Below are 17,735 nucleotides of genomic sequence, written 5' to 3'. Positions count from 1 at the left end.
TTTTCTTAATTACTGGGTTTTCAGCTGGTTGTGCCATGTAGGTCTGGGATAAGGAAGTTTGCTGGGGGGAACTTCAATTATTGAGGTTTTCACTTTTTTAACAGAAGGCAGAGAATGTGACCCAGAGAGGGCAGGAGACAGACCCTACTTCTCCAACCAGTTACACATGTCTACCCCGCTGACCAAAGTAAATACTTTTATTAAGCAAACTCTTCACTTACAGTATTTATATTATAGACACAACATTTTTGAATTTAAGACATGGAATGAGCACAAGGGACAGGTCCTTCTGTATGCAAGAGAGGTGTCCCCCCAGGGGCCATGTGGGAAGAGAAAGGATGGTACGGTGAGGGGAGGTGTTTTACAAAAGGCAGATTTGTTGAAATAAAAAATCCACCTCCCCACTTCAAGCAAACCATTCCCCACGGTGGTTTTGCTTGATTTTTTTTTTTAAAGTTTCTGTCAGGGAGCAGAGGTGGAGAGACAGGAGAGGAGAGAAAGGATGAGGACCTCAACATTTTCATCCCTCAAAGACCTCCAAACCCATCTTCCCTAATGAAGAACTTCACATTCAGAACCAACAAAACCCTGCTTTCCTGTACAAATAACATGAAGTAACTGAGCCATTTGACTGCACTGGTGAGCACTCCCTGAAGCTCCTGCTCTCCTCAGAACTGCTGCCAAGCACCACAGCTCCTCTTTCACTCCTCCCTCTCTCATTCTTGTGTTGCTATTGGGTTGGCTTTTTAAAGGGGAAAAATTTAGTGTATACCAACAAAAGGAAAAAGAAAATCCATGCTGCTTTTCAGCCACAACAGGACTACTTCATCACAGGAAGCTGCATGAAAACTGTATTAATTCTTCATAAAGCAGACGGATTCTGCCTTCTCTTTGAGGTGAGAACGCCTTTATGAATGATATAACAAAACCACCTCCTTTAAAAGCTGTAGAGTGTTGAGATCTTTCTGCATGTACCCCTTGATGCTGAGCACTTCATCAGATCACACTAAAATGTCTGCTCAAATCCAGTGCCTGAGTGTCCAGAAGACAGACAGTTGCAGGTCCTGCACACTTCAGCCAGACAAGCAACATGAGATTCACAATGGGAATTAGGGGTGAGGCTGAAAAGAAACATTCATTAAATAATCGTGTGCGCCCTATTACCATAATCACATCGCAGCCATTGTGCCTGGGATGTTTCCTCATCTTGTCCTCTCAAAGATGAAAATCTCTTATTTCCCTTCTCTGTACCTCTGTTCCTTTCTCCAGCCATGGCTTGGACACAAAACCAAGGAGGACTGTCTGACCTGACACATCTTTTCTTACCAGGGAACATTGTTAGTAACAAGTATTTGAAATTATGATCTCATCCTATGTGACTTCTTCATGTTTTAATTCTTTCCACACCAGAATGATAGAATCATGTTCAAGGCAACAGCCAGTAGCTGATTTACTAAGCTGCCACCAGAATTACACTATTTATTTTAAACTTAGCTTTTAATTACACTATTTCTTTTAAATTCAGCTTTTAACTGAAATGTAACACTATTTCCTTACTCTTGTAGAGAAAAGAATTTTAAAAAGAAAAAATTCTTAACAAAAGCTAAAAATTATTAATCCAGAAACTGTCACAGTCTCTTGTTATTCCCTTACACACACACAAGATGCCAAACAAATTTGGCAATGTGGTTCATGCCCAGGGCACTGACAACCCCAGCTGATGAACTGCACTCAATGGGGAGGTGCTTTAGGACAACCTGCTAAAACAAGAGACAATCTAAAGACCCCAAGTGAAATCCTGCTGCTCTCAGCACATCTGAAGAACAAAGGTCAACAATAAACAGCCTGCTGATTGCAGGAGACATTTTCAGAAGCCAAATACTTTTAATATAATCAACGTCAGCAAATACCTTTTTAAAGTCCCTAATATAGAAAAGACCTTCCACTATCCAGTTTTTGCTTTTACATCACACACTGAGTTTAGGCTTTTCAATTTTAGAACAATTTCAACTTGTTCTCAAGAACAAGTACGCCTTTGAAATTCTTTTTAGAGTCCCCAAAGGAGGGAGAGGAAATTAGTTAGCTCACTGCCCCTTTGAAAAATGTAACTGCTACAATAAATATTTGACACCAAAGTATGAAAATTCATGTAAATTTATGTCCGCAATTCCAGAAATATTTTAAGTAACACCTACATAAAATAGAGTTTTGCATGGCAGGATGATTTTATAAGCACTGTTTTGGCAAGACTGAACTTCTGAGGGCTGGAGAAGCCACCAATGTATTACACATGTCACGGCAAAGAACTGAGCTAAACTCACTCTGCAGGAGGCCCACAGCACATCTATTTGCAGTATTTCTATCTTAAAAGCAGTTAAAAGTGTTTGTACATCAGGTGTCTCCATCATTTACCCTGCTCAAAACCAGCCATGATCTGTCCCCAAATAACAACTCCAGTAAAATCAGGAGTTTTTTGGCTCCTCAGCCTATAAATAAACATGCATGTTTCGTGAGGATATGGGGATTATCCATCTCCACAAATACTCCTTCTAAAAGTAATCTGACCTAGCAGGCTGGAGGAACGAGTATTAATCATGCTGGGCTCTGGCTTAGCATAACTTTGGGTAGAAAAGAAGAATCTTCACTGCAAGGCAAGGGAGAAAACCACAACTCTTTTACCAGAACTCCTCTGGAACAGGTAAATTAAATGGATTTTAAATGTACACAGGTTTTTTTTAGATTTTTCTGTCATTTGGAACACAAAGTACTCCCAAGATATAAGGGTTATAACGAGCCAAGGGCACATGGGACAGTGAAAAATGATGTGTGCAGAACCACACATTACCACTGAAGCAGCAAGTGCACGTGGGGTAATGTACATGCAGAGCAAATGCATTTGACTTTCTATTTCATTGCAGGTTGCAATAATTTAACTGGCATGCCTGTGTTTCCTGTTTTACTTACACCTTTTCATCAACCACTAATAATTCTATTTCAGCTGCAAACTAAGAACTGCAAGAAATTCTCTAAAAGAAACAAGCTGGTCTTTGGCTAAGCTGCAATTTGATTTATCCTACGACAATACACTTGACTGGTCTGACTATGTATGTAAAATTATATACCTGATCTGTACATTTTTACTTACAAAGGCCTCTCAGAATTCTAGTATTTTTAAAGTATGGGCAACACAAACGCCACCTCAATCCTATCTGCCCAGTCTTCCTGGCACAAGCTAATTTTTTTTAAAAATCATGGAATGGGTTTGGTTTGGAAGGGACCTTTAAAGCTCATCTAGTTCCAAACCCCTGCCATGAGCAGGGACACCTTACACTAGACCATGTTGCTCCCAGCCCTGTCCAACCTGGCCTTGGACACTTCCAGGGATGGGGCAGCCACAGCTTCTCTGGGCAACCTGTGCCAGGGCCCCACCATTCTTATAGTAAAAATTTCCTCTTAATATCTAATCTAAATCTACCCTCCCTTCAGCTTGAAGCCATTCCTCCTCGTCCTGTCATTACGTGCCCTTGCAAAAAACCCCTCTCCAGTCTCCCTGTAAGCCCACAATGTATTGGAAATGAAGTTGCATCCCCGTGATTAAATCCCACTTGGCACCAGGATGAACACGAGGAGGCCCCGTCCCCTCCTCGGCCCCCCCGCGCCACTAAAACCAGAAACACTCCTCACAAACTAACAGACCCTGAGTCACTGCAAGGGCCTCTTTGTAGCAGGCTCTGCTACAGAATTTACTGTACATAGTCTTTGTTTGGGGATTCAGAGTTTATCCAAGGACCTTCTTTGAACACTGAGAACCGACTTCGCAGCCGTTCGCCGCCTCGCTCGCTATTTACTGCAGGCACCCGTTTGTGTTCCTGGAACTGTCTCCCCTCTCCCTCCTCCCCTCAAAGTTGATTCTGTTGACTATACAGGGAGCTCAGGCTTTTAACTCTGAATCACAAAGTTAGATGCCTGAAGGAGACAGTGCCAATACCCATCTGTCTAGTTAACAATTCTGTAAACAGCAATGGTACCATGAGAAGATTTCCACCCACTCTTCACTCGGAGGTTAAATTCATCTCCTTTTCCCATTTGTGAGTTTTAGCTATAAAGTGAAAAGTTGATGTTGATTGAAGAAACTATTCCTCAGATATCCTGCACAAAAGGCATTCATCTGTGTGTTAGGATGGTTCAAAGCAAACGTTTATGCATCCTAGATTAATTTATTAAATGAAATTTATGCAGCTTGTTGCTGATGACATGAAAAATTTAGAGCTTCTACTACCGTGCTCATTTGGCCTCCTTGCAAGAACAGACTGTATTTCAATTATCTCAGACTACAGACAAAGAGGAGAGGAACAAAGCTTTTCACAAAGACTGTCCTCATAACTAAACCAGCATATTAAAAATGGATTGTGGATCTCAGAATAAAACTGAACAGGTTAAAGTACAGCTAAGAAACACTTGGAACATTGGTGTGTATGAGGAATAGCAGATTTCAAGTAGGTCTTTTGTAAGTATTTTCTTCACTTGAGTGGGTGACAGATTGGTAAAAGAGAAGCTAGAAAAAACCAGAAAAGGACTTATCTTCCCTGAGGAGTTTCCTTTCCAAGTCCCATCCCCGAGACACAGCAGTTTCTTGGAGTCAATGCTTAATCTCCATTTTTTACTCTACTCCTGACCTATGCTGTATTTCCCCCTCTCTCTCATGAGGTCACAGCCTTTACACCACTCTGTCATACACCAATTCTTCTGGCTCGACTTCCCAGAGAGAACACGGAAATTCTCTGCAAGGCTCTTCAGAACGTTTTGATGAGGAACTCTCGAACGCCTGAATTAAACAATGTTTATTACCTAAATACACTTGGGTAGCTCCTTAAGGGAAAAATATAAAAACATACCCAGGTCAAAAATACCCTACACTTCCAGATAAAAACACACCCAGGTCAAAAATACCCCACACCTCCAGCATTTCACGGAATTATCGCTGCAGTTTTAAGCAAAAGCAAAACAACATCATCACAGCCTTGATCATCCAAACACCGGTGAAATCCCTTGGCACAAAGTTAAACAGCCAAAAATTAGCAGGAAAGATGCCCAGCTATTACATGCTGAACTAAATAACGCTTTAGAATTATTTTAAGCAACTGAGGATGAGATTGTGCTTTGAACCTTGATATTAAGTGGCATTGAATAAGGCGTTGGCTTTTAAATACATACACTTGTGTATAAAAACAATGGTTGTAATTACCAAATTAATGTTTTACCTGAGAGAAGCTACTCTTTTCTTTAAATTAACCTCACACAAAGTTATAAAAGACAAACAGAAAGATCTAAAGCACATTCTTCCTCTCAATAATTTCCTCTGCTGCAGCACACTGCTAAAATAAGAACGACTTCCCAACACCACCTCAGATACTTGTCCTTGCTGCTGGCAGGTGAGATTGCAGACATGCTTTTTCACTTTTAACCAGTTGATTTTGCACTTCTTTACTTCTCTTTCTTTAATCTAAAAGGCATATTTAAGCTCAACCACACCTTTGTTGTGCTCCCAACTTAAAGGGATAGACTATTTACTCATCTTTAGCATGATTTCAAAGGGATTCTGTTAAATGCCCAGTAAAATATTTCTGAAGGTGTCCTCTTTCTTTCTTATTTGGCTAAAGAGGACAAGATGACAACTCTATTTTTTCCACAAGTTTTAGAGAAGAACTCAACAATAAATGTTGCAAGAAAGGATTTCCTGAGATATGGGGAGATTCTTCAGCTATCACGTAACAGCTTCCCACTTTCCTATGGAAGCATGAATAATTATTTTAAATGGAATAAACACAGTTAAAGATGAACCAAACCAACAGGCTTATTTTATATATTTAGGTTGGCATCTAATCTCAGAAGGCATGGCCATAACTCATCAGGTAACACCAACCTGCTACCACGGTAACTCATAAGCTGTTTCATAGTGTGATCTCTCCCTGTTAGGAAAACAATATTTCCTAGACTTTGGCTCTCTTACTAATTTTGCATCTCATTTGCTTCACATTCACTCAGTTATAGCACTTCAGCAACTACTCATAGCAAAATATGGGTGTAACAGTCATCATAGTGATTATTATTGCTTTAAAGGACAAGTTAATGTCATTTAAACATTAAGATCACATTAAGTTCACTGAAAGTGTTCCATTCACAACAATTTATGAAAACCTGCTTGAAACAAAGGTGAGTATGTGCTTAAGCCTGCTTGGAAATCCCTGCATGAAGCCCTGTCCCTCCACAGGCTCTTTGCTGGGGTATCACCACTCATCACGAGAGATGTGCTCTCAGAAAGTGCTCCAATGACATGGATATGGGAAAAAACAGCAGATTCTTTAACTTTCCTGTCAAATTTGGCTAAAATGCATTACTTGGGCACATGCTCTTTCAAATATGAAAGTGAACTCAGCAGAAACACTTCCCAGGTACTGGGAGCTAAATTGGGGATGTTGTTAGAAAGCAGGAAAAAAAAATTTGAAAAAAAAAAAAATAAAGGGAGGGGGTGCAAAAAAACCAAACAACCTTTTTTTTCCCTGTGCTGACAGTGCCATAAAGCCCAACTATAGATCCTGCAACCATTTCAAAGGCAGGAAAGGCTGAGGCCTTCACTGTGGTGTCCACTGGCTTTGAAGTGCCGAAAGCAGCTGCTCCCAGCAGATAGGAACTGTGGTGCTGCTGGAGTTATTTTTTTCTTCAAAATATACTTTCAAATCTAACAGCTGCAAGTAGAACAAAGTTGAGCTAAAGTATATTTAAAGAAAGAAAAAAAAAAGCCACCAGTTTCTCTCTAAGAGTGTTCTCAGTGGATACTTCAAAAGCAAGTGGCACTGAATCAGATGAAGCTGGAACCAAGAGAGACATACTGCAAGATCCAAAAGTTCTTCTTCACCTTATTAATGGATTTCAATGCATTTGAAAAGTTAACAAACTGCCATGGTTTTATATGGTTTTGTCCTAATTCTTTTTCAAGCAAAAGAAAAAAAATACATAAATATCGGTATATATCAGGTCGTTTGTTGTTAAAAATATCAGATAAATATCAATATATAACACATCACTGTGGTTAAGCTTCAAGCAGAGCAATCTTTCAGCCCCACAACCAACATGTTCACAGCAGTAATCTCTTGTAAATCAATATTCCAGGAGAGTCCTGTGAAGCACGGGCAACTATTCATATAAAGCAGAGAGGTGAAACCACAGCTCCCAAGTCCCTACATTTCCAAAATATTTCTCAGATTGGAGAACAGGATAACACATCAGTTAATTTGGTTCTCCATTACCAATTTGATTAAATTTATGGGCAGGTGAATTGTCCAGTGTGCCTTCAGCACTACTCCTGCCACTCGCTGTGCCAAGCGACTCAAAACAGAGCTCAGGGTCAATTTTCCTTCCCTTTGTGTGTAAATTCCAACTGACAATTAGATTCAAACACTTGAGGCAGAACATCTCAAAGCAATTACTACATTTTTCAGGTAGCTAAAATATCCAGGATTTTGGCTGGGTGTCATTTCCAAGTGGAAGTCTGCAAGAGCCCTGTCGAAATGTATCCCCAGTTCTAATTTACTGCTCTATTTAAACAGTTTCAATCAGCCTATTCCTTCCTCCCCAAGTAACAACCAAAGAAATATGCAGTAAAACAAGGCAAGGAAAAGTCTGCTTTAAAAATGGTTTAGGAGCTCTGAAGCATAAATAGAGGGTAATACAGAGAAACAGAAGTTGGAACTACTGAAAGGAAATTTTAAGTGTGGAAGGACTGAGCTCATCCTGCCCCGTGGTGGGGCTGAAGGGGCTTTGTGCAGCAGAAAGGACCATACAAAAGGAACATCATTTCCAGTGATAACCCACTGCAATCTGTAGGAAGGGTCACATATTTTTCATGCTCACAAGTTTTCAAAGAACATTCCAAATGAAGTACAAAGAGAAACAAATTTTTAGAAAGGGCATAAACAGGATTCCGCTGAAAATTCTTCTGAGGCTCTCATTGTTTAGCTGTTCAGTGCTGAAACCCTTTCCTTTGGGTTCCAGTGATGTCTCATAAAGCCTAGCTGTTCTTTCTTACAGTAAAAGCAGCTATCCTAAATAAAGTAAAAGGGAAGCAGTAAACTTGTCCTCTGAGTGGAAAAGGCTCTCACTGATGTTGACCACAATATCAACATTGTTACAGAATAGCAATGTAAAAAGAGTCAACAAAACCATTTTAACCCTCACATTAATTTCTTGGGTTTGGGTTTTTTTTTGATCCAGTCTCCAGAAGGTGTAAATATAATAGGACTGGGGGTATAAGAAAACACATAAAACCAAACCATGATAACACAAGACAGTATCATTTGCCTTTAGTGAGCAAAGCCAGCTGAGTACTGGGCAGAACATTTTATCTATGGCTTGGTAGGTCTTACCATGGATAATAAAGAAAAAAATTACCATTTGTAGGTAGGAACAGGAATGTCCTAACTCCTGATACGCTGCAGATTAGTATTTACCTCTCTCAATCATGTTCCTAAGACTGAGAACAAAATCCTGGCAACTCAAGTGCTGACGCTGATAATTCTGAGTGAGGACAAGAAAAAAACTTTGATCTGAACCAACAAACTCCCTCCTACACAAAACACACTTGTTGTTCCTCCTGAGCACAGGCAAAGGTCTCTCCCAACACCCACCAAAGCCATCTTGCTCCTTAATTCCTTGAAAAAGCCCCTTCCAGATGGGCCAGAGCAGGTCTCATGCCAAAGCCAACTGCAGTGGTTCATCCCCTTACAGCACAGAGGATGAAAAGAAATGAAACCACATCCCCTGGTGGAAATGCAAACTTACATCCACATTGATAAGAGAGAACTTCTATGGATTAATCACATTACTCCTATGAAGCACTAAAAAAACCTTTTAATCCTTTAACAGGTGTTACCAACAGAGGCCACTTTACTTCCGTGACCAAGCAGCATCTTACACCAGCTGGGATGGGCTGTCCAGCTGTGCAGCTCTCAAACCTCTATCATGCAACAATTTGTCTACTTCTACTTCTGTTTTTTTCCCTTCACACTCCATGACACTACTGAACTCAACTTTCTTGTCTCCACCCAAATGTTTCCTGAATATTCCCCAACCCTGAAATTACTTTACAAGGGAGAAAAATCACCATCAGTGGGCCAAAACAAGCAGTTGTAGGAACACACCCCACGCTCAAAATGATAAAAAGAACAAACCGCTGTTCCTCGACAAGAAGAAAAACAGATAATGCATTAAATAACTTAATCTGGTGATTATGAAAATAGGTGTTGCCACCTGTAAGCCTGGGAAACAATCTGAAAGAGTCGGAGGTACAAAGGATCACAAAGAGGAAACAAAAATATTTTCTGTGGGGGCTCTTCCTCCTCTATCCCCCAACAAATCAACTCTGCAGATCTATAAATTGTGTCTTTATAGGAAGGACAGAAACACACAGTGAGAACAGGGCTAAGCCTGCCCCAGGAACTGACCTACAGCTGCAGGAAGGGCTGTCCCTCCTCCCCTCCACCTGAAGGAGCAAAGCCACTGACCTGTTGTTCATAGTTTTTCTTGACCTCCTCCAACTGCCAGGAGAATTCTTGGGATTGTTTTTCCCGTAGCAATTTTGATCTGCTTAGATCAGCTTCAACCTCTGCCATCTACATGGTAAAAGAAAGGGAATATTTAATTTAATCTTTTTTTTTTTTTTTTAAAAAAAAAAAAGGCAGAGCTTGAAATGTTCTGATGTTTCTACAGTTGTTTGTAAATCATCAAAGAGGAGAATATCACTTGTTGGGAATGGTAACAACATCGTTTGTGGTCAAAATGAATATTCAGTCACTACAGGATTATTAGTTACCCAAGGACAGAGTGATCACTTATGTCATGCCACTCCCTAATTACAAAGTATTGACTCAGTTTTTCACTCAACATCCCATCAAAATTAAGTGAATATTTTTTCTAGACACATTTAAGACTCAAATACATTTCACTCAAAAATACACTGCCTGTGGAAATTCAAGGGAAATCATGTGCGAGTCAGTGCATAAACTGCACATTTAAAGTAAGTTTACATTAAATCAGAAAATAACTTAAAAGAGAATTATTTGGCTGCAAGTGAAGTTCTCTGAAGATAGTCATCGCCTCTGAATAATGAGTCCCACAGATTCCAGCACACAGCATCAAGGAAGCAATTTCACAACTCAATTAACAAAGGCTTTTGTATCAAAAGCACAACTGTTAGCTGCACATCAGGCATGTTTCCAGGGGAATATTTATATATATATATACATATATATATATATATAAAACTATGCTGCAGTGCATACTCATCAATTACTTTTAGATCTAGATCCCAACACAAGCAGTGAATAAACCATCTCCCTAAAAAATGTCTCCCTAAAAACGAGCAAAGGGTGCAGGGGTCGGGAGGGGCAGTGCTGCCACAAGCCCATCTGCTACACAAAAAGAAGAAACACATGAATTCCTGAACCACAAGCCAAAATCCTGCTTGGCCTAAGGGAGTGCTCAGCCTTCAACAGATGTCTGTGCCAACTGGCCTGGACATCACTCCCAAGCCAGGAAAGAGGAGAAAAGGCAGCACTCGGAGCGGGAAAAGCATTTTATTGGAAAGTAGTTCTGCAAGAGAGGAAGGTGCAGGACTAGGAGCAGTTGGCCAACTAGAAAGTAGTAAAATAGAATAGAAAGGAAGCAGCTCTTGAACCTCACTGTACTAACTGCCATTAAGAAAAGGGACTTCAATGAACATTTTATGAATAATTTCCTCCCGCTCCAAACTTACTCAGATTGCACATCCATGGCCATACTTTACTCAGGCCAATAAAACCCAGAAAAATAACAGGTCTTGTTACTGTATTAAAGGATTTTTTTTTCCTAACAGAATGAAAACATTCTAAAATGTGAAATAATAACATATGCAAAGATTCTTTAAATCTACTGGCTTTTGTGGTTTACTCATTAGGTCACATTCATATATTTCCTATGAGTGCAGTGAAGGCTCCTGATCATTATTTGCCAAACCCAGGAAGCCCCAGATCTAAAGTACCATGACAAAGTCTATGTATTGTTCCTCTTTTTGTTGGTTATTATTGGGAAAAAAAAAAAGCAGATCCTGCAGTTAAAAACCACCACTCCCCCATCAGTGGGCATCAGGTGACTCTTAATAATCACAAGCTTGACAAAATAGGAAGCAGATGGCAAAAAAATATCACACAGCCAGACTAATGAATCCAATATTGACTACAAGAACTGAAAATGCCAGGCCCCATCCTACTCATCTTCATAATTAACTTTACCACACCCCAAAAATGGCTTTAGAAGCCCAGTATTTCTAATGTAGTTAGAAGTACAACGTTGCTATGGCTACTGCAGCTGTTGTTTTATAAGTGACACATCCCACCTAACCACAAAACAAGGAATTTTCCAGTATGTTCCAATGTATCAGGTGATTTATCTAAAGAGTATGTGGATGCAGAATCATAGCAAAAGCCAAAGCTCTGAAGAGAGCCACAGTAGTGTTCCTTTGATGTATTTCCTTGGACCTTGGCTCCTGCAGAACAGTGTTACTCAACTATACAAAAATCATTTACTATTTCTAGATTTTAGCAGGCAAGTAGGGACAGAGTAAACCTATGGCTGATTCATGAAGCACAGTAAAATTCACTTTCAAAATTTCCCAGACTGTGGCAGAACTCTAAAAGAAATCTACTGTCATTTTAAAATTACAAGTGACTTAAGTTTTCCGAATTCTTTTGCACTTTCTTTAGGTTTGGATTGGTTTTGTTTGCTGGAGGTTTTTTAAACGAATGAAACTATTATTAGTCTTTCTAGAATGAGACTATATCTCTTTTGGAGCAGAAATAGGGTACTACTTTAAGTCATCCTGAAGAAATTGCAGGAGAGTTATGGAGCACAGAGAATGCCAGATTAAAATAGTAGGATTTGTTGTATTGTCCTCGTGGGTCCAGTTTGCTGAATGCCTGTTGTTTGTTCTTGCTTTTTTCTATTATTTGTTGTCTGCATGGGTCTTCAAAATACCAGCAATGAAGACTTTCATAAAAATAAGTTCATGACAGCAACAGAAAGAGAATTTCCTCAATTCTAAGCCAGCATCCTGAGCAATCCATTGCAGTGCCAGCCTGCAGCACCCTCCTGTCAGCAGCAAGGTTGGGTTACAGTAGGTGAGTTTGGAACACTGAGTATATGGTCAGGCAAAATTACAAGCTGGAGTTATGCTTGGAGATCTCAACCACACAAGTGAGTTAAGGAAATATCCCTTTCCTCCCCTTCTTTTTGATCACCTGTTGCTTGGTCCTGATTTCACCGCCTGGACTGCATTTTGTAAAGTCCCAGAGGGGACGGTTTAACTACTATTTGCTCTGTGAGAAATTGGAGCCAATAAAATCTTGTTACTTAAATTAAAGCCCCTGTCTTTTAGGGACAGAAAAATGGATTTTTCCATCCTGTGCACATGACTGGCAGCAGCCACAATGGCCCTGCCCCTGCTTGGGCTCCAACTGATTACAGGAGCTCATTAATGGAAGACAGAGTCGTTGGGAAAAGAGTAGGAAGAGACACACGTTTAAGTGGAAAATGACAAACGTTGTTCCATAGGGTGTATAAACTAACACTTTATACTCTCACTCCTGAAAAATCCCTAATCAGTATCATAACTGCAGATATCTTTATAACAATGACAACTCGGGCTTTGTTAGAAAGATGAAACAACTGCCACCATCCCTTTCTGACTTGCTGGCAAAGACACTACATTGTGAAAGATTTTGATGTAGCACTCTCAAGTGGAGCATGTTTCTGGCATTATAAGATCAGAATCCGCTATCCCACTGCGCCAGAGTTTCAGAAAGGCTGGCATTGTGACCTCCTCACCCGCTGTTTCATTTCTGCAGAGTCTTTCTCTGAGTTCAGCTCCACCTGCCGCTTAAACTCCTCCAGGGCAGCGCCTGCCTGCTGGGCCTGCAGCCTCTGTACCTCCGTCACCCGCCTCAGCTGCTCCTCCTTCTCCCTGGAAAGTCACAGAAAATTTTCAGAGTTCAAGTATCAAATAAAAGAACGAGTGTGCTGGTGTAAAAGAGAGGCCTTTAACCCGATCAGTCGAAAATAAGTATTCAGATTTCAATTTCCTGTCCCAGCTTCTGCCCAACTTCCCTTGGCAGGGCTTTGAAGAAGGGAATGGAAGGCCCGAGTTATTTTCGCTTTCTCCGGTTGGATTTCGCACGCCCAAACACGGCCTTCAGAGCTCACAATACCTCCACCTTCAAAGTCTGTGTTGACTTCAATGCTTCACTACCTGCTGGAGAAGTCCCTTTTTTTAATCCCACCATTACATGAGATTCCATGAACAAAATTTAATATATAATTAATAACAAACGAGATTTAATTAAGTTATATTTAACGCACCTCCCAATATTTAAACAAATTCCTTTTAACATGATCACCTACTCCCATTAAAATAAAAAATAAAAAAAATATTCCAGTGCCATCTTTGTTCAGACAAGGTGCAGGATTATTCCCTGCTTGTCAAATCTCAAAATGCAAAGCAGGGTAATGCGTGACATGTGGTACCTTCTTAATCTATTAGAAACCCATAATGCTGTAATACCTATTCAGCCTTTGCAGATGTTAAATCTCTATGCAAAGATATTTTATATGAACAGCCTCTACTATTTGGCATATTAAACTCGAGACATCTACAGAAATCAGGGCTGGGTTTCTCAGGCATGATGGTTTATCAATAAGCAACGAATCTATCATATTTTATAATAAAAACCAGAGATGGACATCATATTGCCACAACACAGACAAAAACTCTGGTGATCGGTAAATATTTAAGAAGTTTTGATGTGATTCCACAAACAGAAAACAACCAGGCAGTGTTTGCAACTTTCTGTGACACGTTTCTATTGCCACAGGTCAGAGGAGTTGCCTGACCTTGCGTTAAGACACCGGGAAACGCGACGGTGGCATCGCTGGACAAAGCTGGCTCCACCCATGGCTTGTAACAGAAGACACATTCAAACAGACCTGTGGCTGACATTTTCATTTTACAGGCAGAGAGGAAGTACCTCACGATAAATTTCCCATTTTGACAGAAATTATTTCCATATAAAACAAAGACTCTGACACATAAGAGACGGAAAAGCCCAGCTAATTCACCCAGTCTGTCACCTTGCCAGCACTGGAGCAGCTATTGCAGCACTGAGTGAGCCTTTCAGAAAGGTCAGGAAGCTGCCAAGCCCAAAGTTACAGTATTCACATCCTCTTCTGTGGTTTTCAGACCAGACTTTGACAATGGGACAAAGAACATAATCCTACATCTTCACAAAGGGGCTGTTTGCAGTGGAGGAGAGCAGGGTAATTCCATTAGCAAAGAGATCAAAGAAATGCCACAAGCCCTGAGTCAGTGTATTACTGTTTACTTTTATAGGTTTTTTCATGATGCATATTTTAAAGAAAAATAAATTCTCTTGGTACCTTACAGCTGATGGAATAATTGAGATGTAGGGAGACTGCTCTTTTCCTTACAGGAAAAGGAAAATACCTTTCTTACCCAGTAGAAATGAGGAAAACACAACAACATCCTGTATCACATTTCTGGTGATAATTGTTTAGGGGTTTTGGGTTTGTGTTCATAGAGGACCTGTGCAAATTTCTTCAAATTTGCTAGAGAGTATCCATCACATCCACACAGATATGCTTTATTTTCATCAATTCCATTTCCTAGAGTCCTCTGAGGACGAAGCATAATCTGTCTATTAATAAAGTACCATATTCTCTATTCATTCACTAGACAATAAAAATTACACAGCAAAAAACCAACAAATTAACATTTTTTTTCCCCCCCATCTAAATTCAAGTGGCAAAAAGATCATTCAGGATTTAAATTTCTACCACAGAGGATCCAAAAGATCACAACTGCAAGGACAAAACTCCTCCACCATTTCTCAGAATGGGCACAACCAGTGATGCTTCCAGAGGTTGAAGTGCTATGAAAAGCTCATTATCCATCAGCTCCAGCTGCAAAGGTGTTTGGCTCAGTTATCCCCCAAAACCCAAATTGTCACGAGACAATTTTGGTCAAGTCAGATGGAAACAGAACAAATCTAATACAAAAGGACGAGATGTCAGTCCTCGTGCCCTTAGTGAGGCTCCAAATTTATGCATCTTCTTCCTTAGGAAGATTATTTTTATTTTGAAATATTATGATGTAAACTCCTAGGAATCTGGTTTTATGCACCTTCCTTTCTTTTAAGGACTTAATCCCATGAATAAATGCAACATCTCATTATAACCAGGAATAAAACTTCATTTTTAAGGGATGTGGGAGCCAAAGCTCTCCACTTTTTGTGCAGTTCAGATTTGTACAGAAGCTTAGAAAACCTGTACAACAATGGCCCTCGGTTCACAAATATAAGAAAAGCTTCACTTTTTCTTCCCAAGACACCAAGCAATGTGCCTTGCATGAAGCACTAAAATATTCACTTTGAAGATTATTTTTTTTTTCAGTTGGACTAGTTGTGGGGCCCAATACAACACAATTACACCACTTAAATCCCCTAAAGCTGAGCCAGCTTGAATGTAAAAACAGGGTGAATTTACTCCTTGGCCCCAATTTTTAAAGCAGCACATTCCTTTTGTTTCAGTGTATAAAGGATACAGCAACAGAACCAGGAATCTTACACAGCACAAACCATCTCAGGGAAAGTTGACTCTGAAGTCCAGAGTTACAATTTGTGAAAGCAGCTCTCTGAAATGTACTGATAAATGGGAAATACAAACATCTTACATATTTTTTCTTCATGCTTAATCATAAAATATTTGCTTTGCTTCCTGAAATGTTTTCTGAGAGGTAACAATTAAACACAGAGACATTACAGCATTGCAAGTCACGTTAATGAAACACGGGGCAATCCAGGGATTTACAGGAGAGGTTAATTAAACCTGGGATGTTGCAGCAAATGTTGGATGAACCAATATGTTACTCACAGGGTTCCCACCATTCCAACAGCACCCAAGAGCAGGAGAGGTACCTGTCTGGGTCTCAGTCTCTTCAATAAATTAAATTAAAACCCTTTAGGAGTGTAAGCACACATGTGAACAGAATGGACACACCCAAACTTTCCATGCAAAAGCAAATTCCAGGAGTTTCCTCTTAGTATGTTCTGTGTATAAGCTACAGACACAAGGACCCATCCAGTACACAGACACAGATATTTGACTTTGTACAGGGAAATATAAGCTGACCCACAGTCCTGCTCCTGATCCCAGATTGCCTCTCACATGGAGGTGCCTCAGTACCATCAGGACTCTACATAATGGCAGCAGTTAACTCAATTTATACCCAAATGCAAGATCCATGACACCACATTTTGGTGCCACAACCAATAAAAGCCACTCCACGCTGCAGTCCCTCTGACAACTCCTAGAACACTGACTATTTCAACTCCATAAATAATGTATCAAGGCCTAAAGTCCCACGTATTTGTAAAAGAAGGGGTTGCTGGGTTAGTTTATTGTTACACAAAAAATGCTTCAGTAGAAATGTCAAATCTTTGAAATACACAAAAAAACAACTTTGCTTTTCCTGCTCTGCTGTTTTGGACAAATGGTGATGGTGAAGTGCCAGCTTTGGGCCTAAATGCACCCACCCAGCCGTGGTTGGAGTATCCAACTCCACAGGCAGATATTCCAGGAAAAAACAAGGCCTCTCCTACTATGGCAGCACCCAGACATATGGAATATGTGCAGAACACTTCTTTTTTGGTGTGGAGAGGAAGAAAGACGGCGTGAAGTCATTCAAGCGGAATGATAACTAAACCAAAGCCAGATCAAAGCAGCGAAGAAGAAAGACTGAAATGTGAAGCTGAAATATTTATTGCCTTCAAAACACCATCCCTACCCTGTCCCTGGGCACTTTAATATTTCGAAGTTGTTAGAAAGCATTCTAACTTGTTTCAGCATTTCAAAGAAATAAAGGCAAAAATATAAAGCCAAGAACAATTCCGTCGTTCGCTCCCCAATTTTAAGAATAAGATGAGTTTGTCTTTATGAGAAGAAGTACAAATCCACTTATAAATTGTTTACAGTTTGCATAATTTGAGATGTTAACATCAAAAAGCTGGTCTGCATTCCTTCAAGTAAGCTATAACAATGAATATTTACAATACAATTATTATTTTAAACGATATACTTATGTTTTAAATAAATCATGAGATAACATTAACAACTAAACCACTACTTAGAGCCATTAATGAATTCAGAGTAAATAATACTCCACGTGCGTAGTATCACACAGAAATAGGAAGAATAATGCATCACATTCAAAATTAATGGTTCACAAATTAACCAGACATCGGTTAAACACACTAATAATTATTATAACTATTTCTCATTATAATAATGACAGGGTACTGTTGTGCTAGGTGCTGTGCAAACAGAATAAAAACAGCAACTAGGAAATGATGAATGAGATGTGGCTGAAAAGGCTGGGCCAGTGTTGTAAATGTGGCTGGAAAGGAAAACGTTATAATTTCGCTCAACGCTGCAGAAACTGTCTCCAAGATTTAGATGCACCACATATATGAAAGACCACAGGGGCTCAGTTATCGAGGGAGGAGGATTAGGACAGAGATTAATAGTCATGGCTTTTCCATGCTGAGACGGCAGCTAAACCTCAACCAGGAGAACAC

General features: G+C 39.9%; 2 protein-coding genes across 2 annotated transcripts in view; both read right to left on the bottom strand.

Annotated features, from left to right (window-relative positions):
* Positions 1 to 1,206, bottom strand: part of LOC115307508 (centrosomal protein of 112 kDa-like) — an 88,472-nt gene extending 87,266 nt beyond the window's left edge. Inside the window, exon 1 of the mRNA XM_029960099.1 lies at positions 1,165 to 1,206. Coding sequence (XP_029815959.1) covers positions 1,165 to 1,206 — 42 coding nt within the window. The remainder of the gene's footprint in view (positions 1 to 1,164) is intronic.
* An 8,294-nt stretch (positions 1,207 to 9,500) lies between these two features.
* LOC103755821 (centrosomal protein of 112 kDa) overlaps positions 9,501 to 17,735 on the bottom strand; it is a 39,955-nt gene continuing 31,720 nt past the window's right edge. The window contains exons 12-13 of the mRNA XM_029960098.1: positions 12,916 to 13,051; positions 9,501 to 9,668 (exon numbers count right to left, since the gene is read on the bottom strand). Coding sequence (XP_029815958.1) covers positions 9,501 to 9,668; positions 12,916 to 13,051 — 304 coding nt within the window. The remainder of the gene's footprint in view (positions 9,669 to 12,915; positions 13,052 to 17,735) is intronic.

Source organism: Manacus vitellinus, unplaced genomic scaffold (genome assembly GCF_001715985.3).
Source record: "Manacus vitellinus isolate BGI_N305 unplaced genomic scaffold, ASM171598v3 scaffold_24_pilon, whole genome shotgun sequence".
NCBI classification, from domain to species: domain Eukaryota; kingdom Metazoa; phylum Chordata; class Aves; order Passeriformes; family Pipridae; genus Manacus; species Manacus vitellinus.
The sequence above is the reverse complement of the archived record's forward strand: the minus strand, read 5'-3'. Positions and strand labels throughout refer to the sequence as shown.